Source organism: Helicoverpa armigera, chromosome 18 (assembly GCF_030705265.1).
Source record: "Helicoverpa armigera isolate CAAS_96S chromosome 18, ASM3070526v1, whole genome shotgun sequence".
In the NCBI taxonomy this organism is placed as follows: Eukaryota; Metazoa; Arthropoda; class Insecta; order Lepidoptera; family Noctuidae; genus Helicoverpa; species Helicoverpa armigera.
Window position 1 is genome coordinate 4613151 of NC_087137.1, and position 23003 is coordinate 4636153.

Sequence of the window (23003 nt, forward strand, 5' to 3'; positions counted from 1 at the left end):
ACGCAGCCGTGATCTAGGCCACTATTTCGCACATACTACCAAAATAACCCTCAAATACACCATCACCCTTATCTATACTACTATTAGGGTCAATTTTGTTCGTGTGGATGATACGATTAAGTTGGTACCGAGTTCACAGTCAGCCCTATTTGGTAGTAGATCTCAGTTAGGAAGTGAAATGACATGACACCTCTATCGATCGCGTGCCGTTGTTTCTGTTCTTGTATTTGAATACTCTTGTCAATACATTTTATTGTCAGTACAATTTTACTACTTACTAACTGCAAACAAAACTAGTAGTTGCATAACTTTATTTGGCATTTTTATTAGAGACCAGACGCTAGACAGAAAATTTGCATTTAGGTATTCGTATTAATCGTCTTGACATGTCAGTCTTAAGCTTGAATAATAATAAAATCGATTTCAATTAACCAGTACATTAATAAAATTCGAATGTTTTAATTGAAATATTGCAGGAATGCTTAATTTACATCACCAAATAACGGTTTATAATCCGGATTAGTAAATTTTGCGAAGGAGTGTCATTTAATTGGTTCGTATATCATCGCCTACTCATCTTAGCAGACGTGCATCATTAATCTAATTTGTGCCTTTGTTGAGAAACTGCCATTAAATAAACTATTAACTTAATATTACTTGAATTTCATTAAAAGATTTGATAGCTCTATTATTCTTTTTATGCGGTATAAAATTCGCCGCTGTTTATGCAAAATAATTGTTAGCTTACGTATGGAAGACAAAATTAAGTTCTGAAATTATTAATTGCACTTTCTAGGGTTAGCGCATTTGCTCATAGGAATAAGTTCTGCTATTTTCCATTAATAAAATAAATAAAAGAATTACAGTAGGTATGTTGACATACCTATACCTACCTATGACATCAGTTTATCTAGAGTGATTTGTAAAATGTATCACGGGGAGTTTGTCGGAATCTCTAACAAGTTAACTAAATACGTAACGGTTGTCCGATGTTCATTCGGATACATCTTCGTCAACGACATGCCGAGAATAATCAGAGCACGCTTACAGACATAAATTTATTTTCGTCGCAGTTACGTGCGTGTTCCACAAACAGTTTGCAGAAAAACTCTGTGATAAAATCCTTGTTTTCCACTGGGAACGACACAATAATTTACGACACATTGATAACGGCGCACGTTACAGATAAAACGTATTCCTCTTGAGATTAGTGCGATAAAAACTGTGGCGGTAGTGGACGTAACAACGGACTAACTTTATTATTAGAATTATGTATCAGTGCACTGCCATGTTCGTGTTTATTCTCGTAGTCGGACTCATTCCTTACGGTAAGCCTTCATTTCACTAGATAAATACTTTCCCACAAAATGCAGCTTGCAGATAAACAATACAAATATTTGAGGTTTGTAATGATTTGTTAATCTATTGTGTCTACAAGTTGACATACGATTGAATATAAAATATAACTAAAACAAAGTGTTACATCGTTACATCACGCAGTTTTAAATTCATTTTGTGAGGCGGCCGCCCGCGCCTTCGCAGACAATGGCTTACTGAATACCGACTCATCTTGCCTCTGGATAAATATTTATTTATTCTGTTGACAATAGTATTTACATTGTCAATGCGTCTAGTAATGTCGCCACAGTGCGCGTGGGCAGAGGATTTTATGTTGATCATCTCTAGTTATGAATTTGGGTCAGTGCTGTGTTGTGACTTAGATAAGCAGAGATAGCGCAAATATAGGTTTGTCTAGCATTGTCTAGCGCATTGTTGTTGTATGTTTCATAAATGTTTCTAATGCGATACAGCCGTATAGAATATTACATGTGGAATTTAGTGGCAGTTGCGACGCAGCTTCTTTAGATATCTCCTTGTTTACTTCGACATGCAGCACCTAAGCATAAGACATCCTTTTGCTTAGCCTCTCCCCTTTTCAAATTAATCTATTGCCATGCAAACAAGTGTTAATGCTAAATAACACCTTCACTTTTACCGCAAAAATCGACTGTCCTCAAGCAATGAAACAACTCATTAGACTTCAAACTTTCCTCGAAGATTAAAACAGGCTCTGTTCAGGAACCACTATTCTTCCTGTTTGAGGTACAAAAATCACTCTAGCTATATAAAATTACAATGGTGACACGACAGACGGGCAGACAACTAGCCATGCACAATTATGTCAGACGCCTATCAAGCACTTTCTCGGGCGCCGCGTGTAAGATGTGGGCATCGACGCAATCTCACGCATCGTCGCGCTACCAAGCGTTTCTATTAACTTGTTTATGAGACATTTTATATTTATAGTCTTGTTGCAGCATTGTATTTTAATATTCGAAACTATAATATAATCGTTAATCCAATAAGTATATATAGTCTTATGTTCACACAAGAGTAATCGGGTATAGGTACTTAGATACATTGTAGGTAATACTTACGTATAAGTACTTTCAATTTTGATTTCAATGCAGATATGAACAGTTAATAGTTAAGTCATGACGTCCAAATAAATCTTATCTAAATACATATATCTCACCTACCTCAATATTTTCCACAAAATATGAATCTATTTATAAACTACACAAAGACAAAACCTAATTATAGGCAGCTACCGGCACAAACAGTGTTAAGTATTATATCAGTAATGAAACTCATTGTTGACGCAGATAATATGATAATATTTTCTTTTATATAAGCAAATATGTATTTATTATAAAGAGCGAAACTAAACAGCCACGTCAACAGGCGTTCGTGCGGCATACCTTGATGTCGGGCTTCGAGAGCGGATTCTCTGCTTTCAATAATTACGGAGCGTACGCCGAACAGATCGAACGACGGCCTGATGACCGGTTAAATGGCGCGAAACGCGAGAAAATGACATATGATTGCGGCGGTTAAAACAAACGTAAACTGCAGTGAAGAGTGGCATTACATGGCGGGTCCGACCGACTGTGGCGGGTAAAGGCCGCTACTCAACAATCAGACATGGACAAGCATTGTGCGAGAAAATGCCGTGAGTCCAACCGATGCAGCCTTCAATCATTAATTTCGCGTCTTTACTAACCCACCAATCACAATGAAAAGTGAGATCTGTCGGTAGTAATGCCTATCTGCCATTGTCTACTTAATGGCCTGCTAGGCTCTATCAGCAATTACTAAAGATTCCTCCGCACTACACTGCCGGTCATAAATCTGTCGTGGACACTGGTACTTATTCTTATTCCTACCTACCTATCCAGGCATATGTACTTACTAACTTTCATACGTACTTACTGAATATTTATTTTATAGACATAATAAGCTTTCTGTTTTTCCATTTTGTCAATTTACAGAGTATTTTCTCGTCTGCCAAATCAGTCCCCGCATTATAAACTTTTACTCTCTCTCCATGACTTCGAAATCCGATCCTTATTAACTGGATGATAATGTATTGGCCCAATGCGAACGTTGAACCTTAACATGTAATAATTAAAGCTACTCTTAATTAAAGATACGACTTATCGTTACAAATACTTCTCATGCGAGAGAAATCAGACCACAACATTTTGCGATTTTGCTCACGCCAAAAATTGTCTTAACGGAACACGACGAAGAAAATTGTTTCGCGTAATTGCTCCATAATTTACGTAAATAACACTTGAAACAATAAAGACGTGTTAATTTTGATTGTATTGCTACTAATTTGCATAGTAATCAGGCTGACCAGATTCCTCAATTGATTAAACTGTTGCTGTTAGTTAGCCTCCTTGGTAAATAACAAACAATCAACTTAGCTGTAAAGGTTATAGTTGTGGTTAACAAGACCGTAGATATTCCGTAATGATTTCAATTATAATAAACGTCAACGGATAATAAAATACGCATCGGAGTTATTGTATCCGCAATCATCTGGTGTGCTTCTAAAATAAACTTAAATTGACGCTACAATGGCTTGAATATTACGGAGAACGTCCAATCGTTGTTCAGAAACCTCAGTCATTGAGCAACTGCAGCGTATTCGCAAGTCACTGAGATACTTTGACCGCAACAAGTTCACGTGGACGTCATGCGTCCGCACTAGAATTTCCTTTACATACATTAGTTAGTACCTGTATGGTTAATAATCTCACGCTGACGACTAATTTAGATATTTACACGTCTTCTTAACATGTATTTTGGGTCTGCAAGTATTGAATTTTCGCATTATCGCTGGGTATTTGAGGAAAAAATAATGTCAGCATCCGTATCCGCTGATCCTTGATTTAAGAGTGTGTTTGTTTGAACGCACTAATCTCAGGAGCTATTGTCGTGATTTAACAAAAATATGTCAGATTTAGAACAGAAAATGTAATCTCATGATTTCAGCGGTCCCCGAAAGCTGTTTCTACCAGCGATGTCTGGGCTGCCATCCTGAGCAAGTGATAGCTCCAGGCAGGTCGGTGGACTGCCACCCAACGAACTGGGTATCAGCAACATGGGTGCACAACTATGGACATCCTCCGCCCAGCACCGACTCCAAGATACCTATAGAGTACCGCTGCTTGAAAATGGTGGCCACGCCGGATGATAAGACTTGTAAGTTGGACACACACACTATATATTGTTTTTTTTTTTATGCTAGGTACTACTTTGCGTATGCAATCTTAAAATTATGGAGCTCACATTTTTGGCACATTGTTGTTCTGTTCCTGTTGACGAGTTCTTTGTTTTTCTTCATGTCAATGAGTTTGTCCAATTTTTTTTTTAAACATCTCAATGCTTCTTGCCATATTTGATCCAAACTATTGTGCTTGAGAAGCTGTCCCATAAGTTAGGTACACTCCATCTACCGAAACGCAGCCATGTTAAGTACCCTCGCGTCACTCTATACATGGCGCGAGGAAGCGGTGGGGCGGGGTGAGCGCCTCGCGCCTCGGCAAGTTGAGGCGCGCAGGGCAGAGCTCCGGCAAGAGGTAATTGCGGAATGGGAGCAGCGACTCGCGCAACCCACGGCAGGGCACGCCACTATCGCAGCGGTAAGGCCCATCCTAAAGGAGTGGCTGGAGAGACGTTTGTTTACATCCGCAAAAAGGAAGGAAACCCCGCCATCACTATTAAGACCATGGATGACTTGTTGCGGTACTGCCCCGCGACAACTGCACAAACAAGCGGCTGACGCTCAGACAAACCTGTTATCATTTCAAATTTTATGTAAGCATGTTTTGTTTTGTTATTTTATCAATTTTTTAATTTTTTTAATTTCCTTGATTATTTTAGTTCTTAAGAAACTAATGTCATTTTTCACTAACGGGCTTAACTACACATACACACACATTTGTCAACAACATTCCCCACAACACGCATATTACTTGACAAACTTAGGAGTCAAACACACACGAGTAGTAGTAATCAACACGCACGTATTCTCTCTCACACAAACACCAAAAAACATACTACAATTACATAAACACAAATACATAAAAACATACATTTTATGTAAGCATATATTGTTATGTTATTACTTTAACTATTTTTATTACCTTTTAATTCCTTTGATTATATTAGTTCTTAAGAAAATTATGTTATCACTCACTCAAGGGCTTATACATACACGGACACAAACACGCCAACAACTCTCCCTACCACATGCACATATCTCAACAAACTTAGGAATCCAACATACACTGGTAATCAACACGCACGGCTTCTCTCTTACACAAATACATAAATACATATTAAATACACAATACATACTCTACACGGCTACACAACACTATTTACCACAAACTCTTTCTTATGGAAACGTTGTCAATCTCACTCAGTTTAACCAAGACGCAACAAAAATTTTAAATAAAAATCACGCACAAAACCTTCTTTCATACATCATTATATTAAATAAAAATGGCTTCACTTGACATCGCCAATGATATAGACGAATCCTTTTCAATAGAATGTCACACAGTAGATTCCCCAGAAAGTTGCAATATTATCCTAAATGTTTCCAAAGATAAATTCACAGTTCTTACATACAATATAAGAAGCTATCAAAAAAACTTCGACGACTTTAAAGTTGCTTTATATAGGTTGAACTCAAACATTGACGTAATTGTGCTAACAGAGTGCTGGCTGTCTGAAGGCACAATCTTAGAAGAAATGCCAGGGTACTACATATACAGAACCTCTTCCCAAGTTAACAAAAACGGAGGTATTGTTACCTACATCAGAACAGCTTGGAATAACGTCACTAGTACAGAAGCCAATCTAGCTGACGCTGACAGTTTGCTCTTAAACATCACATATGACATTACACTTCTAGCAATATACCGTTCCCCTTCTTTTACTAACGCAGACACCTTCTTCAGTTCCCTTGACACTATACTCTCAGATCTAAAACATAAGCAAACAATCATAGTAGCTGGTGACATTAATATTAACATTATAGACTTAGAAAATAACCAGGCTTCTAGCTATTCATGTCTCATGGCTTCACACGACCTGACCCCTGCGATCACTGCTCCTACGAGATGCGGTTCATGTATTGACCACATATTTGTTAAAACCAACGCAACTGCAGTCGGTCTCGTCTGCAACCTCTCCATCACGGACCATGACTTAGCGCTGTGCAGTGTACATCTTAAGCCGAATACGATACAAACCAAACGCTGGAAAACTAAAACTAATTGGAATGCTGTGGATGCCGAGATCGCCCAATCCGACTGGGAACCCATTTACACTTCCTCCTGCGTAAATAACTCGATAAAAATATTTAACAATATTGTCACCGGCGCAATCAACAAGCACACAAAACAAATAAAGATCTCCAGGAAACTTGCTAACATCCAACCATGGGTCACACCCGGCTTAATAAGATGCATGAGACAACGTGACAAACTACATCTAGAATGCAAAGCTAACCCTAGTGATGACATCAAACGCCTAATCTATACACGTTATAGAAACTACCTGCACATGTTGCTACGCAATCTTAAAAACACACACAACAAAAAGGAAATACACGTAAATAAAGACAACCCTAAAAGACTCTGGGCGGCTATAAAAAACATCTGCGGAAACAAGAGCACCCAAAACAGCGCTACACAACTAATTACATCTACCACCTCCCCCACACAAGCACTTGATATCTGCAATCAGCACTTTGTCAACGTAGGAGAAGAGCACGCAGCCAAAATCCTCAACAAACTCGGGATACCACACAACACACTAATAGACTCTTACCGGTCACAACAAAACAACTCACAATCATTCTTTATGAGTCCTACTGACGATGAAGAAATCACCAACATTATACGGAATCTAAAAATAGACAGTGCACCTGGTCCCGATCAACTCACAGTTTACTTACTCTCTAAATGCATCAATAGCTTTATCAAACCCTTAACCCACATATTCAATTTAAGTCTAGAAACCGGTGTCTTTCCAGATTCCTGGAAGACGGCATCCGTGACCCCTATTTATAAAACTGGATCTAAAGACGACCCTAAAAATTACAGACCCATAGCTCTCCTAAGCATAGTCTCAAAAATATTAGAGAAAATAGTTAACAAAAGACTCACAGAATATCTCGATAAAAATCACATCATCTCAGACCGGCAATTCGGCTTCCGTCAAGGCAGATCCACCGAAGACGCAGTGTCACTTCTGACAGATCGAGTTTCCTTCTATATTGAAAACGGACAATACTGCATTGGTGTATTCCTCGATCTGGCAAAAGCTTTCGACACGGTGTCGACGGGACTGCTACTAAAAAAACTCGAGCTCATTGGCATTAGGGGCAACACACTGGAATGGTTCCGCAGCTACCTCACACACCGTAAGCAATACGTCAAAATAGGTGGACATAAAAGTAAACTCCTTCCAATTAATTATGGAGTACCTCAAGGCAGCACGCTGGGCCCCACCTTGTTCACACTTTACATAAACGACATAGTAAGCCTGCCTCTTAACGGTGCCGAAATTGTCACATACGCCGACGATACAGCCATTGTCTTTCATGGAAGGTCCTGGGACTGTGTACGGGAACTGGCTGAACGCGGACTTTCTGAGATAGCACAATCCCTAGACCATAATCTACTGACACTAAATGTAACCAAAAGCAAGTTCGTTACGTTCTGCAAGACAAATTCTACCTGTCCTCCACGCTCATTCACTCTAAAAATACACTCTTGCACACAACCGCAAAATAATGACTTCCAACAACACTGCGCCTGCGAAACAATCGCACGTACTGACACCATTAGGTACCTCGGAGTTATCATAGACCAACACCTAAACTATAAGGCACACATCTACTCACTGTCTGCTAGAGTCCGAAAACTAATTCATGTCATGAAAAAACTTAGGGACTGCTCACCACTAGACGTACTGAAGACGGTATACTTCGCTCTCTGCCAATCCGTCATTCAGTACTGCATACGCATATGGGGGAGTGCTGGAAAAAGCACCTTCATAACTTTGGAAAGAGCACAAAGAGCTCTAATTAAGGTAGCCTTAAAACTACCGTTTAAATTTCCTACAGACACATTGTATGGAAAGTTCCGTGTACTAAGGGTTCGACAGCTATTTATACTCATGGCAACTCTTGCTACTCACGCCGTCATCAAAAAACGCGCCGACTACCAGGACTTACTTAGAAAACGGATCTTTAGAATACCTTTACCAAATGCCAACTCTGAATTAGCCAGACGTTGCACCCAATACTCAAATCCTAGCACGTACAACAAGGTCAACAGAATTTGTGACCTTAGAGACTGTACTCACAATATGTGTAAAAAGAAGATAACTGCAGCCCTACTAAAACTGACTTACATCGAAACCGAAGCTCTGCTGTAGTACCTACAAAGCCACCAACACCATCAACATACCTACAAAGTCACCCACACCATCAACACTATCACTCTCACACCGACACTACACACCACACACTCTCTCACCTCACACATACACTCATTCACACATGCCCTCACATACACACCAAACTAGCATAAAAGCCCGATTAATTCACCTAGTTTTAATATCATTTTCTTTATATTATGTACCTCAATTTAAGTTCCAACATCCTTAGCTCATAATTTCCTTTACTATTCCATCTCCAAAGATTTGGTACCTATATAACTTTATAATATAAGCAATATTAAAGCACTCAGAGCCACAAGATACAAGCTGTGCTTAGTTTGTGGCTCAACGGTAACTACCACAATGTAAAGTTGCGTTTTTTGACAATAAACATTATTTTATTTTATTTTAGACGCCACGGCGCCCTCAGCTTCCGGCTGACGCAGGTTCTTACCGGACACGGGTGTTTCGGAAAGTTCCTGTGTCGCATAGGCCGGGAGCCTACGCCCGAATGCCACCACTGTGGCATCTGCAGCGAAGACTCCTCGCTGCACACGTTAGTGGAGTGCCCAGCATGGGCAACGCAGCGCCGTGACCTGGCAGCAGCAGTAGATGCTGCGGGTAGTCTTTCGCTGCCGGCTATCGTGTCCTGCATGGTCGGCAGCGAAGAAGGGTGGAACGCTGTCGCCTCCTTTTGCGAGGATGTGATGGTCGCAAAGGAGACGGCGGAAAGGGAGAGGGAAACTAGTACCACTCTCCCCGCCCGCAGTAGACGTAGTGGGCGTCGCAGGGTGGCCGATCTCCGGCCACCATAGGGCGCGGCCTGCGGGCGACAGACTAGGGGCGTCTGTCGTCCGAACAGAAACAGGCCTCGAGACGGTGGCGTAGTGTTGCGCGCGCCTCTCCTAGTTGAGTTCACTGTGGCCGCTGGCTGATGGCCACTTACGGTGACGGGGCCCGCCTTCAAACATCTGACGGGCCAATACCTGTCGGGGGTGCGGAAGAATGCTTAGGCGATACCCGTGCCCTCGACACAAGGTAATTGGTGGCAACACTGGGTGGGTTTTTAGCCGGTAAGAGTCCGGCACACCCCCTCCACCGACCCCAGGTGGAGGGTAGTCCATGAGGATTTTCCCCCTGTTAAAAAAAAGCCATGTTAAGTAAAAAGCTACACCAAGGGGCGAAATTTTTATAGGTACGCAGTTTAAGTTGCATAATTTTTGATGTTATCAACATTTTCTGTTCCAGTTGGCAACACAGTGGATACTCTCCGAGGCTGTATTCCACGAGCGCAGATAGACTCGGTCTGTCTTGGTCTGCTCGCCGTCGAGAGAGCACGCGGTCACAGTGACGCTCGCTGCTTCATATGCAATGGGAACGATTGCAATTCCGTTGCAAAAGCACACCCATTACCACTAGTTGCATTTATAGCAATATCACTACTTTATTTCATACTAAGGTGAAAAAATACAAAAAATTAGGGGAAATTCAATAAAACAATTGTTTAATAAACAGTTAATTTAATGACATAGATACTCAAATATTTTATACATTTCATTGTACAGCATTTTTTTGTAAAACATATCGATAAAATTAAAACTTTATATTTTTTTATTCCGTATTTCATTTGTGACAATAATCCTTATTACCTATTTTTTATATGGAATGATTCCTGAGATTTTCCTTTATAAGCACCACGTTAAAATTAATTACGAACTCATTATTAAGACGGCATCTACTGATAAAATGATATGTTCGTAACATATTATCTGACACATCCACGGAAGTTAGTTTTCCAGTAAGTATATAAAGTAAATGTGCTTGCTTACTTGTTTGCAAGTGAAGTTTAAGTAAGCAGATTATAAGAAGCACTTCAAAAAATAAACTACATTAATATTTTAGTGAAAGGTTAAGCAAAAGCTTGAAGTGGTAACTGAGATGTTTTAATTAAATTATTCGTAAGTAAAAGTATTAATTAACTAAATCCTAAGTAGAAATAATAGATTCAAGACTAGAAGAAGTATAAATGCGGCACATGCTTTAGTCAATAGAAAATAAATACTTATTTAAAATAAAAAAAGCTTTCATATAAATCTTTCCTTAATGCAAAATAAAGCAATAGACAGAGATTCTGAGATAAATGAGATAATCTAAAACTGTATGAATTACATTCACATTTCTTTTCTCATTAGGTAAGTACCTTCTATTGGTTTTAAAAGTAAATGTCAAAAATGATCTATAAAAAAGATTTTCCCAAAAATTTATAACATACTTAAAAAATATTCCAGGAAGAGAAAAGTATTAACAGGCATATAATCTTAGTTTCAAAATATTAATAAACAGTAAAATTAGGAATTAACAGTGGAATGTTATTAAGCGGTAAAACCATCCGCCATTTTTTTACAATCTAACACAGTAACATTAGTAACTACGACAATAATACCTATGGAGTTAATATGGAATAGTATTTCAAAATCACAACTTAATATGGTCTTCCTCCTAAAACTAGTTACTCATTTAAAAAAATATTATAACAAATCACAGGTGCTGCAATTACTAAATGCTGGCTTACATATTGTACAAAACGTTTAAACTTACTACATATATAAAAATCGGGATCAGACTCAAATAATATTAAGTACTTAGTTAAAATCTCATTTTGGACTTAAAATGTGTACTGTAAGCTTTCTGGCCTAAACTGTACTGTAAATGTTATTGCTAAGTTAATTATTAATTTGTACTACCTAACTGTATCACAACATTAACGCCAAGGCACGCGATTGAAATGCCAAATTTGTTTATCATCTGTGAGACACTTCTTTGATGTTAGAGGATCGCCGACGCCATGCGAATCCTTGTTTACTACTAAGGTCAGACACAAACCCTCCTGAGTTTTTAACCGAGGGCCTTTTTGTATCCATATCTGTTTACTACTATCGCTACAACTCTTCCAAAGAGCCCGTCCATTGCCTTGCTGCAAGCAAAGGCCTTCGTCTGTCATTATTTTCCCCTCAGGAGTGAAAACTACTAAACTTTCTAAACCCATTTGTGTGATACACTCTACAGCGACAGCTGGGCTGCCCAACCCTAATGTACCAGGGTTTACTCCTATACAACCACCTTTCTCACTCTTAATTCTCCCGAACCACCTTTGGTCGGTCGGGAAGAAATGTTGCGGCCACACGTTACTCAAGTACCACGCAAAACTTTTACACTTTAAGTTCTTTCTCAACTCCACTCTATCTGCGACTGTTTGCTGATCACGGATCGTGGCGACGTCCGGATTGAATTTGAAGAAGAAGTCTGCCCATTCATCCATCCACACTGTAGCTGCCCGCGCTAAGTTTGCATGAAGAACCTTTGTCACGCCTCCCGGATATTTGTAAGGACTATGTCTCCTAAATATGTGTCCAACTCGAGAGCACGATGTAATCTCAACTCTCGCTCCACATTGCCATGCCCGCCACGACAGTTCCAAATTTTCTGCGCCCCATATAGTCATACCTTCGTCATAACCGCCTAGACGCCAGAAAAGGCTTTTTCGTACTGCAAAAAGGCCACCAGCCATTGCTGGAGTAGGATATGGCTTGGAAGGATTCTCTGACTTCTTCTTGAGTACATCACCACCGGGTATAAGCCATCTGAAGTGTAATCGCCAACTGAACGCGCCCCAATGTGCATCTATGCTCTTTGTATACGCTAGAGTATCTTCAGATAACAGATCTATGTGAGGGCATATAAAAACATCGTCGCTTCCTGCGCGATCCAATAGCGGCTCTAACCACCCTGGCGTCACCTGAAATTTCAAAACACATTATATTAACTTACCTCCCGGTATATCTCTCTTGCCAAGAAGTATCGAAGAACTTGAGCGATGTAATGACGGCAAGGAACTTAAAAACCTGAGTTTTTATTACACAAACCGTCAGTTGCAGAAAGATCCATTAAAATTAAAACTTCCTTAAATCTATTGCTAACACTTTTTATCTCGCTGACAAAGAAAGAGTCAGCAATCGATTTAAAGAAGCTTTAACTTTGATGGACCTTTTTGCAGCCGAGGGAGACATGCTTTTTTTCATTCCGACCTATCCATCAACATTTCTTCCTAATCGCATAACTAAAGTAACTACTCACCTCGCAATGAGCATCAAGAAACACCAGCACATCACCGGTAGCCTTCTTGGCACCCAAGAGCCTCGCTCCGACCAGCCCCGTCCTCTCAGGGTTCCTTAACAATTGCACTCTGTCTAACTTCTCTATGGCCTCGTCCAACTCTTGGAACAGGTACCGCCTGTCACTCGCATCGTCCACTAAAATTATCTGGAACATCATATTTGCTAATTGAATAGATTTATTGGCTTATAAGTTTATTGATTTCTTAATTTAAATACTGTTGAGGTAAATGATAAATAGATTCGATGTTTTTTATATGTTTTACGATTGTATCTTTCGATGTATTTGGGAAGGCTAGGCTATATTTTACGAGACGCGGATGAAACCGCGCACGCAAGATAGTTTGGAATATTAGAAATAGTAAAGACAAAATTAAATGTGCATACATTAAAATTAAATGTGCATTATCTCTATATTTTTGCGTAGAAGGTTCTACATAAAAGTTTATAATAAGCGACGTGCTGAAGCAGAACAACACCGAATTGACCGAATTGAAATGCCATTTGCTTCGACAACGTATGAACTGATTAAAAAATATCGATTTACTTTTACAAGCTGAAAACACTACACACTTTTTCAACCCAGATTTTCTGAGAATTTGATATCCATAGGTTTTATTTGATTGAAAATTCGTAGAAAAATTTAGAAAGATCACACTCATTCTATTATATAGGTTTAAGAACATGCAACTGAGGAGTGTGATACTCGTCTATACTTTTAATAGTTGACGATTGTGGATAACGAAATCAAAAATTTCCATCATATTTTTCTATATTTAATCTGTACAATTGCTACGGCGAATCCATTAACTTAATATACCTACAGTGATACAAAGACCTACAGTGATAAGTTAATATTACCTGCCGCAATAGTTTGGTAGGCGATCTCATAAGCACAGACATGACAGTGCGCATGAGAGTGGACCACGCCTCATTGTGGAACACTATGATCACCGTCGCAGTCGGCAGGTTGTCTAGATCGAATACCACTTCTTTGCATCTGAGAAAAATAAATAGAACTTACTTAAACCTAACTGATTGCAGTTGATTATAACGACGCCAAATAAGTTAGGTAATAAGAATTTAGCCATTTTGGCACCGTAGGCATGTGCAGAAAGGTTCATATTTTTTTACTATTGTGAAGTCAAGAGATAGATAATTGCGGAGAAGCAAACATTCTTGACAAAGGTATATGTACTAAGAAATGTGCCAGGAGTTAAACGGCTAACTTTAGAATTGCAAAGTTATTTGGCACTGTACTTCAAATACATACTATAATACTTTTGGCACTGCAACATGTGTGATAGAATAAGTGGGCACCCCACTTATCATCAAGTGGAATGGTGAGGAACATAACGCCAGCTTTTTGCGACCAAGTAAAAATAATCATATCATGTTATACATATCCCCCCCCACTTACTTTTTTACAACAGATATATGAGGAAGTTCACTGATAAAATTTTCACTTTAATCTTTTTTTTATTATCTGTTAATTCAGTATGAAATTTTCGTTATAGGGTAAATAGGCACGTCAGTCAGTTCAACCTCGGAACCGATATTTAGTGGAAATTGTATTGTCATGTGTGATGTGGCACAAATCGGTCACTGCACATTCGCGAGTACCTATCAGTACTAGCAATTTTATATAGTCCTAATTTCAATTTATTGACACCGGCAATTACCCATAATGAAACCTTATTTTGAATGAAAGCCACAGGGCATTTTGTAGATGATCCAAATATATTATTGATTTCAAAAATAACAACGCATTACGGAGAAATGACATGAAAATAATTGGCATACTGTAATGTAATGTAAAACTAACATTATTCTCCATGTTACAATGTTTACTAAAAGACACTTTATTAAAGTTAAATCTATGTACCTAATTTAATTAACCATCAAAACCTTAAAATACAAAGTACCAGTACAAATTCATACATTTGGAGGTCATCACAATCCGATACCGACAAAAGCACAACGATTTTAACTAAGTTGCTAATGTCATGATTTTGTAAGTAAAAAGTAGGGTGGACTGAATAAAATTCTGACTCAGATGCGTAACTGCCAAAACTGTTAACGGAGTTAGAACAGTTCTAATTTTTTAAAATAGCAGCGTTTTACCTGAAATAAAACGCATATTAAATACTTACCTTATTTGAAGCTTACTCGTTTGAGATAGGCACCTACGTGTTTTCCGCTTTTATCTCCGTCCTTTTCTACCCCATATCTTGCATCTCTCTCGCACATCGACCAGTTTCACTCCCCACCAGGCAGGAGGCGACGAGTGTTCTCGGCGGCCACAGTTCGTCATTGAGTCGAAAACACCAGGCAGAAATTCAAGTGTAAGCTTCAAATAAGGTAAGTATTTAATATGCGTTTTATTTCAGGTAAAACGCTGCTATTAAATTCTTGACCGTTATTTGAAGCTTACTCGTTTGAGACGTGTTTGTTATCGCCTGGTGGAAGTGGACGCCAATGTGAGCAAAAGCACAATGAAATTGTGCATGTAAATAGGTACTTAGGTACACGAGTAATCACATGTAAGTATGTGTATTGCGTCCTGGAATACTAATGTAATAAAAGTTAACTGGTACTGGTACTCAGCTACATCCTGTTAGACTGGAAGCCGACCCCAACATAGTTGGGAAAGGGGCTCGGAGGATGAGTAATAAAATTAAAAGAGAGATGCAAGAACAAAAGCAAAATTGATTTCATTTTCTAATAGTAATTAACAAGAATATTGCGATACTTCTTAATAACAATAGTAACAAAAATATAGACATTAATCAGCTGGATTAATTAAATAATCGAGATAACTTGCTACTTCTATTTAGTAGGTATCTTTCTCTTCTGTAAAAATGGGCAAATGTATTGCCTGATCGCCAATTACCCTTGGCTAATATATCGTCCAAAGGTATATTGTCAACACAGATTTTGACGCTACCGCCGAGTGGAAGCTTCCTGGGGTTGTAGTTATTCCTGCCTCTTTTAACAATGTCTTAATCCACCCGCAATCATCGTTCGGGTGCCTGCCTTTGGTTGGCCTCTAACGGATATAAATAAATTTAAGGAATTAGCCGATGTCCGTCTATCTTCTAGCAAGGCTTTAGTCTTTCTGACCCAATACACTGGACTTAGATTTATATTTTCCTGATTATCCATCAAACAACAACCCGACTGCCCATGACTAGAACTGTCGGTCTTAGAGCCAAAGACTGGCCATAAGATTAAATTATCTTTGTTGTTTTTGAAATGTTCTGGGTCTATTGCAAGCAAGGAAAGATCATGGACTCGCCTTTCCGAAACAAGCTAGCAAAGAAAGAGCAGCAGTGTGCCTGGAAGTTGCAAAAGGATTATTCTTGTCTACGTTTACTGCACTTAAGTAGGTTACCAATTGGTCAATATTCCAGATGGACGGCTTCCCGGGGAACAGGTTTGCTCAGCGCTATTGATTTTAAAATGTGTCCGACTAGAACGTGTGAACCTAGCTCTCCAGTGGTTTCTGCATTGCATAGTGTAGCTATAACTGACTTGTGTAATAAAATAGTATTGTATGCTAGTTTATTTACTATGTGTAAGTCCGCAAAAAAAAATTGGGTAAGTATAGGTCCAAATAGGGATTCAAGGATTCATAGGATCCAATTTCATACTTTTCGCCCCAATTTAACCATCGACTCCAAGCTGATTGATAAGTCTTGCGTGTGGATTGAAGAAGACTTCAGTCGGAGAGACTCCTTGTCCCTCCCCCCCCTCCCCATTTCCTTGACCTTGGCAGGGGGTATCCCCGTTGCTGTATCTATCGGTTTCTGCTCGAGGTTCATCAGTGTGTAGGGTACTGCTAATGATCGGGACTTCAAATCTGCTCGCCAAAATACCTGGTGCCACCGAAGGAACTACTATGAGATTAACTCCCGTTCCTGAATTGAGATGACTGAGGACCTACGGTATAAGGTAAGGTGGCGGTAATACCCATGCTAGCGGGTAAGTCCAAACTTGAGAAAAAGGGCATCGTGGAACCCCGCTTTCGGGTCCTTCAGATCTAGGGGCACGTAGTACACAACTATGTATCCCTGGGCTCGCTTCGAGGCAAATAGGTCCACTGCTGATACAAGATGCCCCTCCGGTGGAGGTTTGTGTCGGGAGAGATGGTCTGCATGACTGTTGAATAGGGCTGGTATATGATTCACGACGTGATAGATTTGATACAGCTCGAGATAACTGAATACTTTGTACGTCAAGTTCGGTAGGCTCCTTGATCGGGTGCCACCTTGATTTCTTAGATATGACACTACAGTCCCATTTTTGCATTGAAAAATGGCTGTTGATCTCCTTAGCAACTCGCCGTGATTATCCAGTTAATACTGCAAGCATCTCTTTCAGATCGCAATGAAAGCCTTTTTCTCTCTTGTTCCATGAACCCATTACGGGCGTTCCGTTCAGTTGTGCCCCCATCCTACATCGGAGGCGTCCGTGGTTATAAGGTGACAGGGAAGTGGCGTATGAATATCCAAGGTTTGGTGGCAGCTGACCAGCCACCACTTTAGATCTGCTAAGGCATCTGCTGGTAGGTTCAACATTGCTATACTCCATTCACCGAGCCGTGAGTCCACAATGTAACCAAAGAATGACACTTTTCAAAATGGTGGGTATAGCCCGACCGATGACAAAAACGTCACATTTTTATGTAAAATGTTCTTAGTATCTGTGGTCTTCAATTAAGTAGGGTTCTATGTATGACAGTCAAGACTTCTAGGTTCCTTTTACATGTAAACGATTTACTACATATTTAATTAAAATTAAGAAAACAATTTACGGCATTTATTATATTTGATTTCAAATAAGTTTGAAAAGATTGCATTGCAAGATTAGAAATCGTTCTAAAATATAATTTCTAATGTTGTCAGTATATTACTTTCGTAGTTATTTTTATAAAATATGATCATTACTTCAATCGTGACTTATAAGAACCCTTTTTATGGTTTGTTCACCGTTTGGCTCACGGTTCCATGAATAGGGTAGGTATAGATTGCTGTTCAACACTGCATTGAGGAAAATGAGGAGAGCCCGGTAATGCAGTCTGCCGTATGGGACAACAAAAACTTGCGAAGTTTAAAAGTCCTATCAAGCTATGCAGATCTTCTAAGTTTGTCGTGCTGTTTGTCACGTAGTGCGTTTTGTCATTATCTTGTTGATAATGCTTGCGATTTATTCACTTGCCATCCAAAACGTGGTGCAAATGATCCCAAAGTAGGCGAATATATCTTGGTGAGCCACCAGAAAATCGAGGTACACAATTATAAGTAACCCTTGAGTTTTCAAAGTTTGAGCCACCCAATTGGTCACTGTGGCGAAGGTCTTGGGTGCCGTGCTTAAGCCAAATGGTAGGCACGTAATCTGAAGCAGTCTTCTTCTGTGTACTAGTCGAAGAACATGTCTGTGACCTTCGGCTAACGGAAGGTAGAAGTAAGCCTGGGCGAGATCCACTTGCACAGCCATTCGTCTTTCTGAAGAAACTTTAGCACCCGAAAAACATTTATTAAACTGAAGGGTTCCGTAATTATGAACTTGTTGAGAACCTTGAGATTGAGTATTGGACGGTTCTTTCCGTCGCCTTTCGGGCACAAGAAACATATTGGAAAGAAAGCTGGCAGAATTTGCAGCTATCAATAGAACTTTTTGTTTTATCATTTGGGATATGACGACATCCATCTCTTTGGACTCTCTGGTCAAATCTGGCATTATCTATCAAAGGTGGCTTTTGGCCAATGGTATCCGATACCCAGTTATTATTTTTGACAAGAAAGGCGGAGCTCCCATTTCTTTCCATTGGTCTTGATATAATGTTAGGCAACCCGCCTCGAAAGTCATAACTTACGTGCCTTGTTGGACGCATCAAAGTCCACCTGCGGTCCTGGACGCTTTGTTTCGTCTGTTGGACATGGTTCTTATTGTAATTTACTCGTGATGTCCCAAGGGAGCCTTTAGAGTTTTGCGTCACACGCCATTCAGCGTGAGTGTGATTACCATTTCCCTTCGAGGGAAGGTTATAATGGCGACTCTTCGAAAGTCGATCCAAATAGCCACCCTGCGAGGGTAGATTGCAATGATGGTACGACCCGCAACATGCATGATTGGTACCCTGCGAGGGTCCGTGATAATGAGCCGACCCCTGCGGGGGGTGGCTAGTATACTTACTGGTCCCTGCTTTGTAATGATGCTGCGACTCGCAACATGCAAGATTGGTACCCTGCGCGGGTCCGTGATAATGAAACGACCCCTTTGGGGGGTGGCTAGTATACTTACTGGTCCCCACTTTGTAATGATGCTGCGTCTCGCAACATGCAAGATTGGTACCCTGCGCGGGTCCGTGAAAATAAGCCAACCCCTGCGGGGGGTGGCTAACATACTTACTGGCAGTCCTAGGCGGAGCGTACCAAGTCTTTCAAGGCCGAAAAGCATCACACGCCGAGATAATGAGCCGACCCTACGGGGTGGCTAACAGACTTACTGGCAGTCCGAGGGAGCGTACCAAGTCTTTCAAGGCCGAAAAGCATCACACGCCGAGATAATGAGCCGACCCCTACGGGGGGTGGCTAACAGACTTACTGGCAGTCCGAAGGGAGCGTACCAAGTCTTTCAAGGCCGAAAACCATCACACGCCGTGATAATGAGCCGACCCCCATGGGGGGTGGCTAACAGACTTACTGGTAGTCCGAGGGGAGCGTACCAAGTCTTTCAAGGCCGAAAAGCTTTCTTGACACCATCAGCCCTCTTCAAGTGCGGTAGTGATCAGTCCGAACTAAGGAGATGCTGGTTGGACCGCACCTCACACCATTCATTTTTGTCAAACCGTTGAACGCCTTGCAGGATTGAACTAGGGCCACAGGTGCCTTAGGAACTTCGGGCTTGCTTTCTTTTCCATAGTCACGTGCACGGGCTGTGGTAGCTTTATTATTTACCGCATCTGTATTTGCTTTATAAGCCACTCATTCTGAAAACAAATTACTGAAAAAAAAAGTACACGGAAGAAACTCGTGACAAAAAAGAGGTAGATGTACAAAATATTAACACTTGATTTCGCAAAATCGAATATCGAACGGTAAAACCGTTAACAAATTGTATAAAATATTATAAACTCACCTGTGTTCTGCGAGAGCACTGAGTTTATTTTTCAACGAAATACTACAGCGGTTGGTTAGACCAACCTTCTCGGGCGGAAAACAAGACGCCAATGACGAACTGTGGCCGCCGAGAACACTCGTCGCCTCCTGCCTGGTGGGGAGTGAAACTGGTCGATGTGCGAGAGAGATGCAAGATATGGGGTAGAAAAGGACGGAGATAAAAGCGGAAAACACGTAGGTGCCTATCTCAAACGAGTAAGCTTCAAATAACGGTCAAGAATTTAATACTCGGTTATTTTCTACATAGAATAAACCGTCCTCGAAAAAGAGTAACATATTTTACCGTCTTTCAAAGGATCAGAGGAAGGAAGGATCAGAATTGTGTATACTTTATTAAGCTGGTCTTAATATAGTGCGTATATTTTACTAATTCACGGCGAAATTACGTTCAAGGCTAGGTGAGTTATGTTGTTTTATGACTTAAAGAACATCGAGTGATATTGTTTTTCCTCAAATATTATCTCAAAGAGGTACCTATATTCTTTATTGCTTTCGCATGTACCTACGGTAATTAATGAGATCGCTGACATTCCATGTTAAATGAGCGTTATTATGTATATAGGTACTGTTTATTACATTGAAATTGTATCATCTCATCTCCCTTCACTTTGCGAGAATTACAGAGTCCACATTTTATTTAAGTGTAGTTAATTTATCTTAAGGTTCTATAGAACAATCAATAATCTTCTTTATTTTCTCTTTTAAAAGTACCAATGCCTCATCACTCTGTCCAAAGGTTGTGGTTGTTTACCTGCTTATTAGAGAATTCACTAAAATACTCAATATGAAACAACTATTTTATACACCTCAAAGACATTCATATGTTTAGAAGTTTATAAAATAGATGTTATATTCACCTGTCACTGCGCATATCCGGAAGACTTCTATTGATTGATATCTTGTCGCTAACGAGTATATTATAGGAATGCAGGGAGTACAACTCCCGAGCTGTGATGAGTTCTCTCTGAGACAGTTGTACCGGGCGCCCGCCCTCGCCAGCCCCCGGTACTGGTGCATAGTTGTTTTTATGTATGACATCTGAAAATGTTTGTAAAGATCATTAGCTAAATCAGCGACATTTTGAATAAATCTAGAACCCTTTGTAGACTTTTCCCAAGAGGGTAATGGAATATTTTGCTAGCCGAAACATCTGTATTTAAAAAAAGAGTATTCACAATGACAGAAAAATCCAATTGCAATTTTTTTATTCATAAATGAACATATGGGGCAGTACTTCATTAAAAACTAAATGAAAAATCAGCTTTTCACTAAACACTCATTTAAGAAGACATTCATTACATTTCTTAGCTTATCAGGTAATCATTGCCTTCGCAGTTATCACAAGCGTTTATCAAGAGAAGCAAAAATAAGAACTGTTTGTCTGTTTTTATATGACAACTGCTGCATATTGTATGAAAAAAAAAACGCTAGTACTTCTCTCAGTACATTATTAAACTGCACTGATGCAAGGCATTACTGATTGGCTAATTCAAATTAATTTACAAACCATGAAATGGTTAGCAAATCCAAACAAAGGCTTATTAATTTTACACTCGTGGATTGAATGTTTACGAATTGTGTATAAAAATAATAATAATTATCGTACTGCCTGAAATACTTTGTATCATTTGTTAATCAGATCTCATTGTTGGGCACTGGGTTAGGAAGCGCAAAGAGGAAAATTAAAAAAAAACTATTTGACATAATTAATCAAACAAAATCCTTTTGAATAGCAATGTATGCAGGGAGATAATTATCTGTAACACATCCAAGGTTCCATCGACATTGACATTGTAGAATTACATTGAGTTATTTTGAATCACAGAATATTACATTACCACTGGGGAAAAAAGAACCCACTCTTTCTTTGAGTCTAAATAAAAATTTAAAATAGTACTTGAGTAGACTCTTTCAGTGCTTTCTAGTAAGATACATATTGAAGGAAGTTTGAAAAGTTTCCATCAAGTTCATCAGTGTAATTATTAAGTAATAACTGTTTGTTACCTTCTGATAAGTTTCCACCATTAGTTCCACCTACATAGTGTCCCACTATCACTCTCATTCCACTCTCGTCAACATACGAGTTTTTGTCAAAATGCAGACTGAAATAAAGTTAGTTTTTTACATTTCAAGTCATAAAAATAGCAAACACAGCAAATTCGAATTGATTTTATTACATGTTTATTCATAAAATCTTACACTTTAGAAGTTTTGTTATAAGACCACTCACCTGTTATACCAAGGTTCTTTCTCCTTTCTCTTAATAGTATTGTACAGTTCCAAAGAGACATAAAACAGAGCATTCAATAAGAATATTAAGATGATAATAAGCACCACTATTTTCTTTTTTCGGCCTCTGCACAATAACGACCAGTAACCCTAAAATAAAACATTATTTTTAAAATAAAATAAAGTTGAATTAAAATTAAAATAAACTTATCCCTAAATAAAACCCATCTAAGTTCTAGTCTTACACTTTTGTGCAACATTTTTTTTACAAGTTTCTGTTATTTACTTTTTGTAACGTTACACACAACATACTGCTTGTTTACAGAAATTAATATTGTTTTCAACTTCTACTGGTGCACTCAGTTGCACTGCACTTCTGTCTGTCTGTTTGGTACTTTGATTCCTATTTGATTGAAGACTGTTCTCTGCTGCGTGTTCGGCTTTGCATTCAGCATTGTTCACTTTTTCTCTTTTTCTATTATTTTGCCATCCTATGCTAGTTTCTCTTTCATTACTTTTGTATCCGGACAAAAATTCGTATCAAGGCAAGTGAAACCGTGAAACGCGATCATTTGACACTTCACAGTTCACTTGACAGACGTATGTT

General features: G+C 39.4%; 2 protein-coding genes across 2 annotated transcripts; one reads left to right on the plus strand and one right to left on the minus strand.

Moving 5' to 3' along the window:
- Positions 1-1145: 1145 nt before the first annotated feature.
- Positions 1146-10425, plus strand: LOC110375408 (uncharacterized). The gene is made up of 3 exons (XM_021333494.3): positions 1146-1328; positions 4345-4554; positions 10060-10425. The coding sequence occupies exons 1-3, from the start codon at positions 1271-1273 to the stop codon at positions 10272-10274; spliced, it is 483 nt and encodes a 160-aa protein (XP_021189169.3). The 5' UTR covers positions 1146-1270; the 3' UTR covers positions 10275-10425.
- Positions 10399-22974, minus strand: LOC110375402 (polypeptide N-acetylgalactosaminyltransferase 3). Its single transcript, XM_049849856.2, has 7 exons — positions 22642-22974; positions 22398-22546; positions 22172-22269; positions 21025-21205; positions 13845-13983; positions 12946-13131; positions 10399-12607 (listed from the first exon to the last, which is right to left on the minus strand). Exons 1-7 carry the CDS (start codon positions 22654-22656, stop codon positions 11573-11575), a joined length of 1803 nt encoding a protein of 600 aa, XP_049705813.2. The 5' UTR covers positions 22657-22974; the 3' UTR covers positions 10399-11572.
- Positions 22975-23003: the final 29 nt, after the last annotated feature.